Source organism: Elephantulus edwardii, unplaced genomic scaffold, assembly GCF_000299155.1.
Source record: "Elephantulus edwardii isolate Elephantulus edwardi_28Jun2011 unplaced genomic scaffold, EleEdw1.0 scaffold00243, whole genome shotgun sequence".
In the NCBI taxonomy this organism is placed as follows: Eukaryota; Metazoa; Chordata; class Mammalia; order Macroscelidea; family Macroscelididae; genus Elephantulus; species Elephantulus edwardii.
In genome coordinates this window covers 3023411-3037882 of record NW_006399993.1, presented here as the reverse complement: position 1 = coordinate 3037882, position 14472 = coordinate 3023411, and the positions used below count along the sequence as shown (strand labels likewise).

Genomic DNA, 14472 nt, shown 5'->3' with positions numbered 1-14472 from the left:
AAGAAGAACAAACTGGGGAGGAGGGTAGAGAGAATGGTGCAGCAATGAAGGAATGAAAACCCCAAATCCCTGTAAATATTCATTAAAACTAATAAAATTTAATAACAAAAAAAAAATCTTCAGCAAAATTTTACTTGAATGTGGTATTAATGATATCGTTATGTAATTTCCACATTCTGTTGGATGATCTTTATTTTTGTGAATGGGAATAAATATGGCTCCCTTCCAGTTGATTGGTCAGGTAGCTCTACTCCAAATTTCCTGGCATAGTTTGGTGAGCACATCTGTTTACTGAAACACAAAAATTGGTATTCCACTGATTCATCCACTGAGGCATTATCTTTTACTAATGTTTTTAATGCAGCTTCAAATTCTTCTTTAATCATTAATGGTTCTTAATATATGCTATTTCCTGAATTGTTCTGTGCTAGCCAATTCTTTTTGGTACAGTGACTGAATGTATTCCTTTCACCTTCTTTTGATGCTTCCTGGATCATTCAGTATCTTGCCTCTGGCATCCTTCAGTACTGTAACTTGAGACCTGAGTTTGTTTTTCAGTTCTTTCAGTTCATGAAATGAGAAGTGACTTCTTCCCCTTTTGTTTTCTAGCTCCAGCTCTCTGCACATTCTTTCAAAACACTTTGCTCTGTCTTCTTGAGTTGTCCTTTGAAATCTCCTGTTCATTTCTTAGAGAGATATAAAAAGAGTAATGGAAATCATATTTACAGAAGAAGTAAAAAAAGTGTGATTATATTGTAGGCATTCTAATTAATGTGTAAAGATATCATTTGTGTCTTTAAAAAAGGTATTTGCAATAATTATTGAAAACACAAAATTTGATCATTCTATTTTCAGCCTCATTTCTATCACAAGCCCGTATTTTCCAACTACTATTCCTTCCTCTCTGTTTCCCACTTTTGCATTCCAGTCACCAATTATTATTAATGCATCTTGATTGCATGTTCAGTCAATTCCAGACTGTAAGATTTGGTAAAAATTCTCAATTTCATTCTCTTTGGATCCATATGTAGGAATTGAGTAATAGTCATGTTAACAAGTCTTCCTTGTATGTTTATAGATATTACCTTATTACTCACAACATTGCATTTCAGGATAGAACTTGAAATTGAGTTTTTTACTATGAATAAAATACCATTCTTCTTCTGTTTTTCATTTCCAATATAGCATACCGTATGATTACGTGATTCAAAGTGGCGAAAGCGGATTCATTTTATCTCATCTCACTAATTCCTAGTATGTCAATGTTCCTGAATTCCACTTAATTTCTAATAATTTCCAGTTTTCTCACATTCAAGCTATACACATTCCATATTCCAAGTATATTAAATGTTGTTTTTTTATTGTTTTTCTTCATTTCAACTGACTTCCAATCTGGGCTCTACCACTACACTACACTAACTACCCTCATTCCTTTAGTGTTCATAGGGGCCTGTTATTTAAGACGTAGATAACCTATCTTCCTAGTCTGTCTTGATCAGGGAGCTCCCCCAAAATCTGTCCACCATGGGTAACCCTTATGGCATTTGATACACCAGTAGCACAGCAACCCCAAGTTATCTTAGTATAGCAAATTTACAGACAAGTGCTGTACCACTTTCTTGGATCAACAATTAACACCCGTGATGCCAGCAGTCAGGAAATAAGGATATATATATTGCACTGGGAAAATCTGCAGTTAGAGATCTCTCCAAATTACTGAGGTGTAATGATGTCAGTTTGAAGACTAAGGTATATTTGATTCAGGCCATAGTCTTTCCAATCACTTGCATCTAAGAACTGGACAATGAATAAGGATGACAGAAAAAGAATTGATGCCTTTGAGCTGTGGTGTTGGAGAAGAGCACTGATCATCCCATGGACGGCCAAGAGAACAAACAGATATTGCTTGGAAAGGATGCAGCCAGAATGCTCCTTGAAGGCAAGAATGATGAGGCTTCACCTCACATACTTTCGGCATGTTGTTAAGAGGGGCTATTCCTTGAAGAGGGACTTAATGGTAGGAAGGGTGGAGGGTCAGCAAAGGAGAGGAAAATCCTCCATCAGGTGGACTGACCCAATTGTTGCAAGATTGCTGCAATGGGCTCTTGTGTGTCAGGAAGTGAGGATGGCATAGTATAGAACAAGGTTCAGATCTTTTGTTCATAGGGTTGCTATGAGTTGTATTCGACTCAACTGCACCTAACAACAACGCAATTCTAATTAATGTTATAAAATAAAACATACATGAATGGTTGGGTGAAAATTATTTGCTTTGTAAACTTTCACTCAAATCACATTTAAAAAGGGGCATCATACATGAAGAAAGCAAAAGATCATTAACAAGACAGGAAAGAAAGAAAAGATCACAATGATATTAGAATAAGATTCTTATATAGAAAGGGAGCACTGGTGGCCTAGTAGTACGAAGCTGTCCTGCAATTCTGAAGTCCCATAGTTAAAATCTACCAGCTGCTCAGTGGGAAGAGGATGGGCAATCTCCTCCCATGCGATTAATTGCCTCTAAAAACCTGCTGGAGGGTCAGCTATGGATTGGTTCTGACTCCATGGTACTCAACAAGAAGAAAGTAAACAGAAAAAAGAAAGAAAATAGAAGAAAAGCAAAGATGCACAGAAACAATTATTTAAAAAACATAATGAGGTCCTTGTGCTTCTTTTCAGTTAATCTTCCACCTGCAGAGCCACCTGCTATTCTAACTTTAATCAACATATATTAATTTTTCTAAATTATTTAATTAATTGCTGGTTCATGAACCTCTTATAAATGTACTCTCTTGAAATAGATCTTTTTTATTAAGATGCACTATTACTAATAAATACTGGAAACTAGTATTTGACTGAATGTCTAAATCTTTAGTAGTAATCAAACCAAATAGCAGTTGAAGCTATTACCAATAAAAGATCATACAAAAATTTAATTTTTTAAAAAAATAATTTTGTAAATTATAATGCACTATGAAAAAATAAGATATTAAGGTTTCATCTTCAATAAAACCTAATTATTTTTTTTTACCTTAAGTTTTGGATATATGTGGCGCAGAGAATCTGCAGTTCCCTTGTCAGTCTCATCAGGAATACACACAATATCTGTCTTCATTTTCATCTTGAATTCTGCACACAAAGCCTTTTGGACATCCTTGGTTGTAACCACAATGACTTCTATAGTGTAAAAGCAAAACATAAAATTTTGTTTTTAAAAAAGCACCACTCATGAAATATTATACAAAATGGATGACCATGGAGAATATTATGCTGAGTGAAATATCTCAGTCACAAAAGGACAAGTACTGCAGAGTGTCACTGTTATAAAATGGGACTGACATCAGAGTTAGGGAGGATCTAAGAAAAGGGGATAAATAATGTATATTGCATTGAAACAGATGAGGGAGAAAACGGTTTAAAAAGGAATATAGGATTAGGTATTATTTTCATGACAAGATACAGAAAAAGAAAAGCATATTAAAGTGGACTGTGGACTGGGGGGAGATTGTATAACAATGAAACAATTTTTTTTTCTTCAAGGAGAAAAATGAACTGGGGGAGGGAGAGGTGGTAGGGAGGAAAATGTGCAACAATGAATGAAGGGGGGAATAAATGGAAAAAATATGCTGTGAAAGATTATATATGCTGCATTAAAAATCATTAATAAAAAAACATTTAATTTAATAAAAAAGCACTTCTCTTTTAACTGGATAGAAGTTTCAGTGTTTCTATTAGATTAGGCTGGTTTCTGAGTGTGATAGTAGTTAATACTATCAAGCCTTTCAATGTGTTTCACACACACTCTCTCACTTAACTTTTAAAACAATCTCGATAGAGAAGCTGTGGTATATTCGCACAATGGAATACTATGCTGCATTGAAAAACAAGGAACTCATGCAATATTATTCAAAGTGGTTGACTCTGGAGAACATTATGCTGAGTGAGTGAGTAAGAACCACCTTCCCTCTGTAACTTGATTTGTGCCACTACTAGAACCTCTTCCCAATTTTGAACCATGCGGTGTTGCCCTGCTCTGTTCTGACGACTGCCTCTTGGTCCAAGTATAGGTTTCGCATTAGCACAATTAAATGTTCTGGGATTCCCATTCTTCTCAGAATCAGCCACAGTTTGTTTTCCACGCAGTCAAATGCCTTTGCATAATCAATGAAACACAGATAGACATTCTTCTGGTATTCTCTGCTTTCAGCTAAGATCCATCTAACGGTCAGAAAATCAAAAGAGAAGATTTTGCTCAGCATTTCTTAAGCTTAAGGAACTGAAGATCAAATCCAAGCCGCGAGTTGCAATATACTGAATGATCTAGGAAGTATAAACAAAAGATGGAAAGGAACACATACAGAGTCAATAAACAAAAAGAGTTGGCTGACAGAGAACATTTCCAGGAAGTAGCATATGATCAAGAACCAATGACAATAAAGGAGGAAATTCAAGCTGCTCTGAAGGAATTGGCAAAAAATAAGGCCCAGAAATTGATGGGATACCAATTGAAATATTCCAATCAACAGCCCTGGATGTGCTCACCAGATTGTACCAGAAAATTTAGAGGACAGGTAACTGGCTCCGGTTGTCTAAGGTTTATCATTCAGATGTCTTTTCTAGCCTATCATTAATTGCTTATTTTATGTTGAAGTAATTATTTTATTAAGGAGAGAGAATTAGGATGAACTACAAACCCCATCCTCTTATAGACTTAAATAAGCTCACAGGACCTCAGTGCTACATGCTTTCTCTTGTGGACTGCTTACTTAGGACACAGCATCCCGGCCTGCATCACCAACAGGATCCTAGCCTCTCACTCCCTAGTTTCTCCAAAAACAGCCTGCAAACCCATGGTCATATGAGTCATTCTCCTGATGGGACTGCATCTTTGGGAGACCTTCTAGCAAATTACTGAACTCAAGAAGCATAGAGGAATTGGAGAACTAAGCCATGGATGGACCTGTTAATGTTAGAAACTATGGACTTATAAAAGGCAGTTAAGCATTTGGGACTGCATTGACTTGAGACTTCTTATAAATAGTGTGCTAACAATCTTAGTAGGACGAATTCTAAAAATACTGCCAACTGACTGAAAGAGATACATATTTATTCCCATTCTCAAAAGACAGGGTCCAACAGTATGTAAAAATTATCAAATATTACTAATATCACACACAAGCAAAATCTTGGCGAAGATCATCTAAAAACAACTAGAATCGTATATAGATGGAGAACTGCCAGAAATACAAGCTGGATTTAGAAGAGACCATGACACTAGGGATATCAATGCTGATGTCAGGTGGATCATGGCTGAAAGGACAGAGTACCAAAAGAATGTCTATTTGTGTTAAATTGACTGTACAAAAGGCATGTATCTAACTGTATGGATCACAACAAATTGTGGCTAGCATTGAGAAGAATGGGAATCCTGGAACATCTAATTGTGCTCATGAAAAACCTTTATCATATCAGGAAGCTGTTTTCTGAACAGAGCAAGGGAACAGTGCATGGTTCAAAAGCAAGAAAGGAGTGTGTCAGGGATGTAACATTTCTGCATACTTTTTCAATCTATATTCAGAGCAGATCATTCTTGAGGTTGGACTTTATGAAGAAGACTATGACATCAGGATTGGAGGAAGACTCATGAACAAGCTAAATTATGCAAATGTCATGACCTTACTTGCTAAAATTGAGGAAGATTTGAAGTGTCTGCAGCAGATGGTCAAAGACTGAAGCTTTCAATATTGATTGTATCTTAACATCAAGAAAACAAAGGTTCTTACCACTACAAGGGCCAGCAGAGAGTATCATGATAGATGGAGAAGGATTGAGGTTGTCAGTGATTTGATCCACAAACAACACTCTTAGTACCAGTAGTAAAGAGAGCAAATGACCAGTAGCACTGGAGAAATCTGTTGTTAAGGATCTCTCCAGAGTATTGCTAAGTCAGTTTAGAGACTAAGGTCAACCTAATCCAGGCCATAGTCTTCTCAATTGCTTGCTATACATCTGAGAGCTAGACAATAACTAAGGATGACAAAAGAAGAATCCAAGCCTTTGAATTGTGGTACTGGAGAAGATTACTGAATATCCCAAGAACTGCCAAAAGAACAAACAAGTATGTCTTCGGAAAAGCGCAGCCAGAGTGCTCTTTGGAGGCAAGGATGATGAAGTTTCACCACTCATATTTTGGATGCTGCTAAGAGATGCTGTTCCTTGGAAAGAGAAATCATGCTTGGAAAGATGGAAGGTCAGTGAAAAAAAGGAAGAGACCCAACAGAATAGACTGGCATGGTTGACTGCAGCAATGGGCTCAAGGGTATCAGAGATGTTGAAGACAGCAAGGATAGGACAGGGTTCAGGTCTGTTTTTCATAGGGTCACTATGAGTGGTTCTCAACTTGACAGTACCTAACAACAATAACGTACTTTTAATATCTATTGGATCGATAGTGTGGTCTCCTCATTCCTACTATTAGTTATTTGTCTATACTTTCTTCCTGAGCGGTCTCACAAGAGATTTAACAATTTTACTGATTTTTCTTAAAGAATGTGCTTTTCATGGTATTAACAATTTTCTTCCAAGGTATTGGTTTTTATTTATTTCTACTCATTTTTTTTTTAGGAGAGTTATTTGCTTTTCTTTCTCTAGTTTCTCAAAGTAGAAGATTAAATCATTATCTGAGACATTTCTTTTTTCCCATATATGCATTTAATGCTATAAAATTTCTTCAAAATACTACTTTTGCTATATCTTTCAAATTTCATTAATTTTTCAATAATTTTAAAGTATTTTTAAATCTCTTGGAATTTTTTTAATGTAGAAGTATGTGGTCTAATTTCCAAATACTTACGAAAAATTTACATCTAAAATTTACACAATTAAATTTTAGAATTTCCCTCCCTCCCATCCAATATGTTGTTGTTATGAACCGTGAAGTCATCTGTGACTCAGTGACTTATGTACAATAGCTCTGAACCCTGTCCTATCCTGAGCCAATCTCACTGTCTCCGACACACCTGCCCCTATTACCCCAATCACTGTGTTAATCCATCTCATTCAGGGTCTTTCTCTCCTGGGTTGTCCTTCCACCCTTCCCATGATGTCCTTCTCCAAGGACCAGTCCCAAAGTATGTGAGATGTTGTTGTTGTTGTTGTTGTTATGTGCCGCCGAGTTGCTTGCAACTCATAGCAACCCTATGTACAACAGCTCTAAACTCTGCTCTGTCCTGTGCCAATCTCATTGTCTCCGACACACTCATCACGATTGCTCCAGTCACTGAATCAATCCACCACCCTGAGGGCCTTCCCCTCCTGCACCTGCCCTCCATCCTCCCAAGAATGATGTCCTTCTCCAAGGACTGGTGTCTCCTTACAACATGACAAAAGTATGTCAGACAAAGCCTCAGAATCCTTGCCTCCAATGTTGTTGTTGTTGTTGTTGTTGTTGTTGTTGTTGTTGTTGTTGTTATGTGCCATTGAGTCGTTTGCGACTCATAGCGACCCTACGTACAACAGCCCTAAACCCTGCTCTATCCTGTGCTAATCGCATTGCCTCTGACACACCCATCCTGATTACCCCAGTCACTGAATCAATCCGCCTCATAGGGGGTCTTCCCCTCCTGTGCTGTCCCTCTACCCTACCAAGCATGATGTCCCTCTCCAAGGACCTGTCTCTCCTGTCCAAAGTATGTCAGACGAAGCCCCAGAATCCTTGCCTCCAAGGAGTAGCCTGGTTTAACCCTCTCCAGGATGGATCTGTTTGTTTTCTTAGCAGTCCATGGAACATTCAATACTCTTCTCCAGCACCACAGCTCAAAGGCGTCAATTCTCCTTCTATCCTCCCTAGTCACTGTCCAACTCTCTGATGCATAACAAGTGATTGCAAAAACCATGGCCTGTATCAGGCGCACCTTAGTCTCCAAAGAGACACCGTTGCTCTTGAGTACTTTAGAGAGGTCCCTAACAGCAGACTTTGTCATCGCAGTACGTTTTTTGATTTCCTGGCAGCTGGTGCCAAGAGTGTTGACCATGGAGCCAAGCAAACTGAAGCTGTGAACAATCTCAATCTCTTCGCCATCCATCCTGATGCTACTGATTGGTCCAGTGGTGAGAATCTTTGTCTTCTTGACATTGAGCCTCAGTCCATACTGAAGGCTGCAGTCCTTGACCATCTGCAGTAAGTGCATGAGGTCCTCCTCAGTTTCAGCGAGCAGGGTTGTGTCATCTGCATAACGCAGATTGTTGATAGATCGTCCACCAATCCTAATGCCACGCGTCTCCTCATAGAGCCTAGCCTCTCGGATAATCTGCTCTGCATACAGGTTGAAAAGGTATGGAGATAGGACACATCCCTGGCGTACACCCTTCTCAATTTTGAACCATGCGGTGTTGCCCTGCTCTCTTCTGACGACTGCCTCTTGGTCCAAGTATAGGTTTCACATTAGCACAATTAAATGTTCTGGGATTCCCATTCTTCTCAGAGTCAGCTACAGTTTGTTATGATCCACACAGTCAAATGCCTTTGCATAATCAATGAAACACAGATAGACATTCTTCTGGTATTCTCTGCTTTCAGCCAAGATCCATCTAACATCAGCAACAATATCCCTAGTACCACGACCCCTTCTAAACCCAGCCTGGACTTCCGGCAGTTCTCTGTTGATGTACTGTTCCAGTCGTTTTTGGATAATCTTCAGTAGAATCTTACTTGCATGTGAAATCAATAATATTGTTCTGTAGTTTCCACACTCAATTGGGTCACCTTTCTTTGGGATGGGAACAAATATAGATCTCTTCCAGTCAGTTGGCCACAATAGATTCAAAATCTTTGTCTCCAGAGAGCAACTTGGTTTGACCCTCTGTAGGACAGACCTGTTCTCTTGGAAGTCCATGGTATGTTCAAGACTCATCCCCAGAACCACAACTCAAAGGCATCAATTCTTCTGTCATCCTTATTCATTGTCCAGCTCTTTGATACAAAGCAAGTAACTGTGAAGACCATAGTCTGGAAAGGTCCCTAACAGGAGACTTTCCCAGTACAATATATCTTTTTCTTGACTGCTGGTGCCAACGATGTTGATTGTGGAACCAAGCAAGTTTAAATCATTGACAACTTCAATCTCTTCTTTATCCATTATGGTGTTGCCAATTGGCCCACTGGTGATCTACTTTTTTGTCTACTCTTTTTAGTCTTCAATACATATTGAAGATTACCGTCCTCAAGCTGCAAGTGACTTGACTGCACATAACAATAGTAATATGTGAAGGACTTCAAAAGTCACAGCTTTGCCACTAGGCTCTCCAACATTGTTGTCATTAGCAAAGGTAACCCTGCCCAGGGGTAAGGGCATTTGAATTAGCATCGCTGAAGACAGAAACAAGAGATTGACAACAAAATGGAGCAGTGGCTCCTGACGCGGTTACTTTCTTGTGGGTTGGAGTAGGGTTTATGGGACCTGGAATGCCAGTTCTCCTTTTGACTCTTCAGGAGATGGTAATCTGCAACTTCATTTCCTTCAGATAGGTAACTCATCCCTGCCCTTTCCATGAGCAATTGCAAGAAGCAGTTGCAGCTGCCAAAGAAGACGGCTATTCAAGGAACCCATTAAAAAAACACCACATGTGCTTATGAGTTAATTAAACGGAGTTTTTTAAATGAGCAAAAAATAGTATTATCTGTATCAGTTATCTTTGTTTTCTGATGTCTTCACTGAATAGAGTCTGTCTGGACTGCCATTAGTCGAGTCTGTCATCTTATCCTAAAGTCCCAAATACTTTGGAATTCTCTTGATATTTTTCTAGTAATGATTTCTAATTTAATTTTGTTGTGGTCAGGGACTATACTTCATATAATTTTAACCATAAGAAGTCTGCTGAAGTATGCTTTTGAGGTATTTCCAAAAATATGGTTTATCTTGATACAAGTACAAAGCACTTAAAAAAAAGGCATATTCTAATTTACTAAGTGAAATATTCTAAACACTTCAATTAGATCACATTGTATAAATCTACACAAGGCTACTAGAATTAACAATAGTGAAATTTTAAAAGTTATAAGATACAAAAAAATTCATTGCCATCAAATCAGAATCATTTCATAGCTGACTCTCTAGCCAGGTTTCAGAAATTTTAAACTTCATGGCAGGAGGCTGCCCATCTTTCAATCTCAGGGCAGCTGGTGGATTCAAACTACGTGTCTTTGAGTTGACAGCACAATTCCTTAACCACTAAGTCACCAGAGCTCTGCTGTAGAATATAAGATCAATGTTAAAAAAAAAAAATTTGCATTTTTTACGTAGTACCAACAAAACACTAAAATATAGTTTTTAAAAAATACAAATTATAGTAACATAAACTAAGTAGAGGTAAAATGAGAAAATACACACAAGACTTATCCATTAAAAAATATAAAATTAGAAAAAATTTTAAAATTAAAGACTGAAATAAGTGGAGATATGTATATCATGCTCATGGATTAGCAAATTCAAATTCAAGGTGTGAAATTTACCACACTAATCTACATTCAATGTAATAATATTCAAAATTCCAGCAGCATTTTTTGTTGAAAGAACTATGAAATTTATGTGAAAATTCTAAGGTTTAATAAATCTAACCTTATCATACATTTGTGTAAACCTTTCACTGGTTTATCACTGATTTCAGAAAAAAAGTAGCCTTGGTGGTATAGTGCACATGTAGAAGGCTAATTAAAAAGTCAATAGTTCAAATCCACCAGGTGCACTGTGAAAGAAAGATGTACCAACTCCTCCCATAAATATTTACTACCTCAAAAACCATGATGGAGGGTTTCCATGAGTTAGAACTGATGGTATGGCAATCGGTCTTTGAGTTTTTCAAGGGGGGAAAAATTTTAAATTCCTCAGCAGGAAATCCAAGGCTGTTCAAAATATAACCCTTGCTTATCTCTCTTGCTTTGTCCACTCCTCGACACTTTCTATTACATTCCCATGGAATAAAGAGCAATTGCCAGAACATGCTACGCTGATCATTCCTCTGGATCTCCGCTATATGTTACTGCTTCTGCAAGGAGTATTTTCTCCACACTGGTCAATTTGGTAATTTACTTTTCAAGACTCACTTCAAGGGTCACTATCCTGTGAAACTTCCTGATTCCCTCAGATAAAACAGTAACTTTTCTATACTTCTCCCAAGTAGTTACAATGTATGTATTACATTTATCACATTAAATAGCAGATATTTATTTACATATGTAAGGGTTCCTGGTGGCACAATGGTTAAGCAAGTGGTTGCTAAATGAAAGGCTGGCAATTTCTCCATGGGAGAAAAGACTTAGTGATATGGTCCCTTAACGATTTCAACCTAGTAAACTCTGAGATAGTCTTCCTTATCCCACAGGGCTGCTATGAATTGAAATTGACTTGACAGCACTACACTTACATGTTTATCTCTTCCCTAGATTTTAAGATTCTAGAAATAAGATCTAAAATTGTTTTTTTTTAAATTTTGTACCCTCTTGTTGTTATGTGCTGTTGAGTCACTGCAACTCACAGCAATCCTATGTACAAGAGCCCTAAACCCTGCTCTATCCTGTATCAACCTCATCGTCTCCAACACACTCACTCTCACCACCTCAATCACAGAATCGATACATTTCATCAAGGGTCTTCCTTTCCTACGCCGCCCTTCCACTCTCCCAAGCAGGATGTCCCTCTCCAAGAACCAGTCCCTCCCTGCAACATGCCCAAAGTATGTCAGACAAAGTTTCAGAATAATTGACTCCAAGGAGCAGCATGGCTTCACCCTCTCCAGGACAAACCTGTTTGTTCTCCTAGCAGTCCATAGTATATTCAACACTCTTCTCCAGCACCACAGTTCAAAGGCATCAATTCTCTTTCTATCATCCCTAGTCACTGTCAAACTCTCTGATTCATAGCACGCAACTGCAAAGACTGTAGAGTGGATTGGGCGCACCTTAGTCTCCAGCCTGACATCGTTGCTCTTCAGTACTCTGGAGAAGTCCCTGACAACTGACTTCCCCAATGCAATTTGTCTCTTGCTGCTGGTACAAAGAGTGTTGACTATGGAGCCAAGTAAACTAAAACTGCTATCTTAATCTCTTCACCATCCATACTGATGCTGCCAATTGGTCCAGTGGTGAGAATCTTTTGTTTTCTTGATGTTGAGCTTCAATAGAGTTTAAAATATTACCAAGCAATAATAGATTAATAAGAAATACCAACTATGAAGCATCTGGATTATCAATTTGTTCTTCTAATACCCTTACTAAGTTTCTCTTGGATCACTGTGATAATTAGCTCTGTAACAGTAGCAATGAATGCTATTTTCTCAACTTCTCTCACACAGAAATAGTGTACACTTATCTTCATAATGTAAAGAGGCTAATTGTCAAACAGATTTGAGTCCTAGTCTATTCTCATTCATCTTCTTTGACCCTCATAATATTAACAAATTATAGGTATCAACACTTCAAAAGCTTTATAACAGCATCTTATTGCCACAACTCACCTTCAAATCCAACACGCTCAAGCAGGTTCAATGGGTACCAAATTAAAGGTTTGTTCCCAACTGGCAGCAGAGGTTTGGGAATGCTGGAAGTCAGATCTGTCATCCGAGATCCTCCTCCAACTGCCATGATTACCGCTTGAAATTCCATTTTTACAAACTGTAAGCACAGAGAAAAATAATTAACTGGAAAAAAAGAAACATGTACCAACAATCAAAGAACATATAGTACTAATTCTTTTTGATTTAGGTACTGATATCTGTGTCAAATGTATTACTTGTTATTCTAGTAACTAGAGTATGAAATCTAGTAACTAGAGTATGAAATGCTCTTAGCTGCAGTATAAATATCTCCTTTATATTTCATGGCTGATATAAACACTTAGATAGAGTCTGGAGGGGGGGCATAGAAGACGAATGAATACAAAACTCTAGTTCTTGCCCTTGAGCTGCTCACAAGTAAGAAGAGAAGACAAATATAGTAAATTAAAACATATTATGATAGATTATCATTAGTGCCATGTTGGAGACACATTTATGATACAAAGATTATACAGAGACGTGAGCAACTAAGTCTTCTCAGAAAGGACAGGGAAGGTTTTACAATGAGTCAATGATCCTTGAACAAGAGTAAGAAGTTTAAAAAAAACAAACCCCCCAAACCAAGAATTTATCAAGCACAGGTCTGATATGAGTTTTTATTGCCTGAAAATGAAAAACAAAACTTCAGATTTTAATTAATAGCAGACACAAACATGCTGAGCTTCTGATAGGCTAAAAAAATATAAAATGACTTAGGAAGACTCTTCACAATTTAGCCATCTACCCCAGGTAGCACAGTAGTTGAGTGCTTACCTAGTAATCAAAAAGTTGGTAGTTCAAAGTCATCTGCTCTGTGAAAGAAAGAAATTAATGATCTCTTCTTATAAACGTTGTTGTTGTCAGGTTCCGTCGAGTCAAGTACAACTCATTTTGACCCTATGAACAAAGATCTGAAACCCTGTTCTATCCTGTGCCATCCTCACTCTTCCTGATACACAAGAGCCCACTGTAGCAATCCATGTCACTCCACCTGGTTGAGGGTCTTCCTCTCCTTGACCCACCCTCCATCCTTCCCAGCATCATGTATAAAGGGTCATCATTCTTGCCTCTACAGAGCAATCTGGCTGCACCCTCTCCAAGACATATCTGTTTTTTTGGCTGTCCATGGAATGTTCAGTGCTCTTCTCCAACATCACAGCTCAAGGGCGTCATTTTTTTTTTTCTGTCATCCTTATTCATTGTCCAGCTTACAGATGCATAGCAAGTGACTGCCCTCAGACTGACATCATTACTCCTCAATAAGATGAAGCTGTTGACGTTTCAATCTCTTCTCCATTCATCATGACGTTGCTATTGGTCCACTCATAAGAATCTTTGTTTTCATTGACAATGAGGTTCAATCCATTGCTAAAGAAGGCTGAATTCCTTGATCCTCTACAAGTGCTTTAAGTCCTCCTCACTTTCCACAAACAAGGTTGTGATATGTGCATTACACAGGTTACTGATCAGTCTCCCTCAAATCCTGATGCCACACTCCTCTTGATGGAGTCCAGCTCCTCAGATAATTTGCTCAGCATGCTGAGGAATAGGTGTACAGGGAGACTACAACTCTAATGCATTCCCTTCTCAATTTTAAACCGTGCAGTGTTCCCCTGCTCTGTTTGCACAATAGGCTCCTGGTCCAGGTATAGGTTTTGCATGAGCACAATTAAGTTCTCTGGGACTCCCATTCCTCTCAATATCAGCCACAACTTATTATGATCCATACAGTCAAATGCCTTTAATAAAGTCAATAAAGCACAAATAGACATTTTTCTGATATTCCTTACTTTGAGCCTGGATCCATCTGTAAAGATTACAGACTAGGAAAGTCTGTCATATGAATTTGAATTGACGTGACAAAATAAAATAACATAAGATGTA

The 14472-nt window shown here is 38.1% G+C and overlaps 1 protein-coding gene across 2 annotated transcripts in view; it reads right to left on the bottom strand.

The window, feature by feature from the left end:
- EIF2B3 (eukaryotic translation initiation factor 2B, subunit 3 gamma, 58kDa) overlaps positions 1-12662 on the bottom strand; it is a 236212-nt gene extending 223550 nt beyond the window's left edge. Inside the window, exons 1-2 of one of the 2 annotated variants that reach the window (XM_006898998.1) lie at positions 12511-12662; positions 3032-3177 (exon numbers count right to left, since the gene is read on the bottom strand). In XM_006898998.1, the coding sequence (XP_006899060.1) occupies positions 3032-3177; positions 12511-12658 (294 nt within the window). In that variant the 5' untranslated portion in view covers positions 12659-12662. The remainder of the gene's footprint in view (positions 1-3031; positions 3178-12510) is intronic. The other variant, XM_006898999.1, reaches the window with a different exon arrangement.
- Between the last annotated feature and the right edge of the window lie 1810 nt (positions 12663-14472).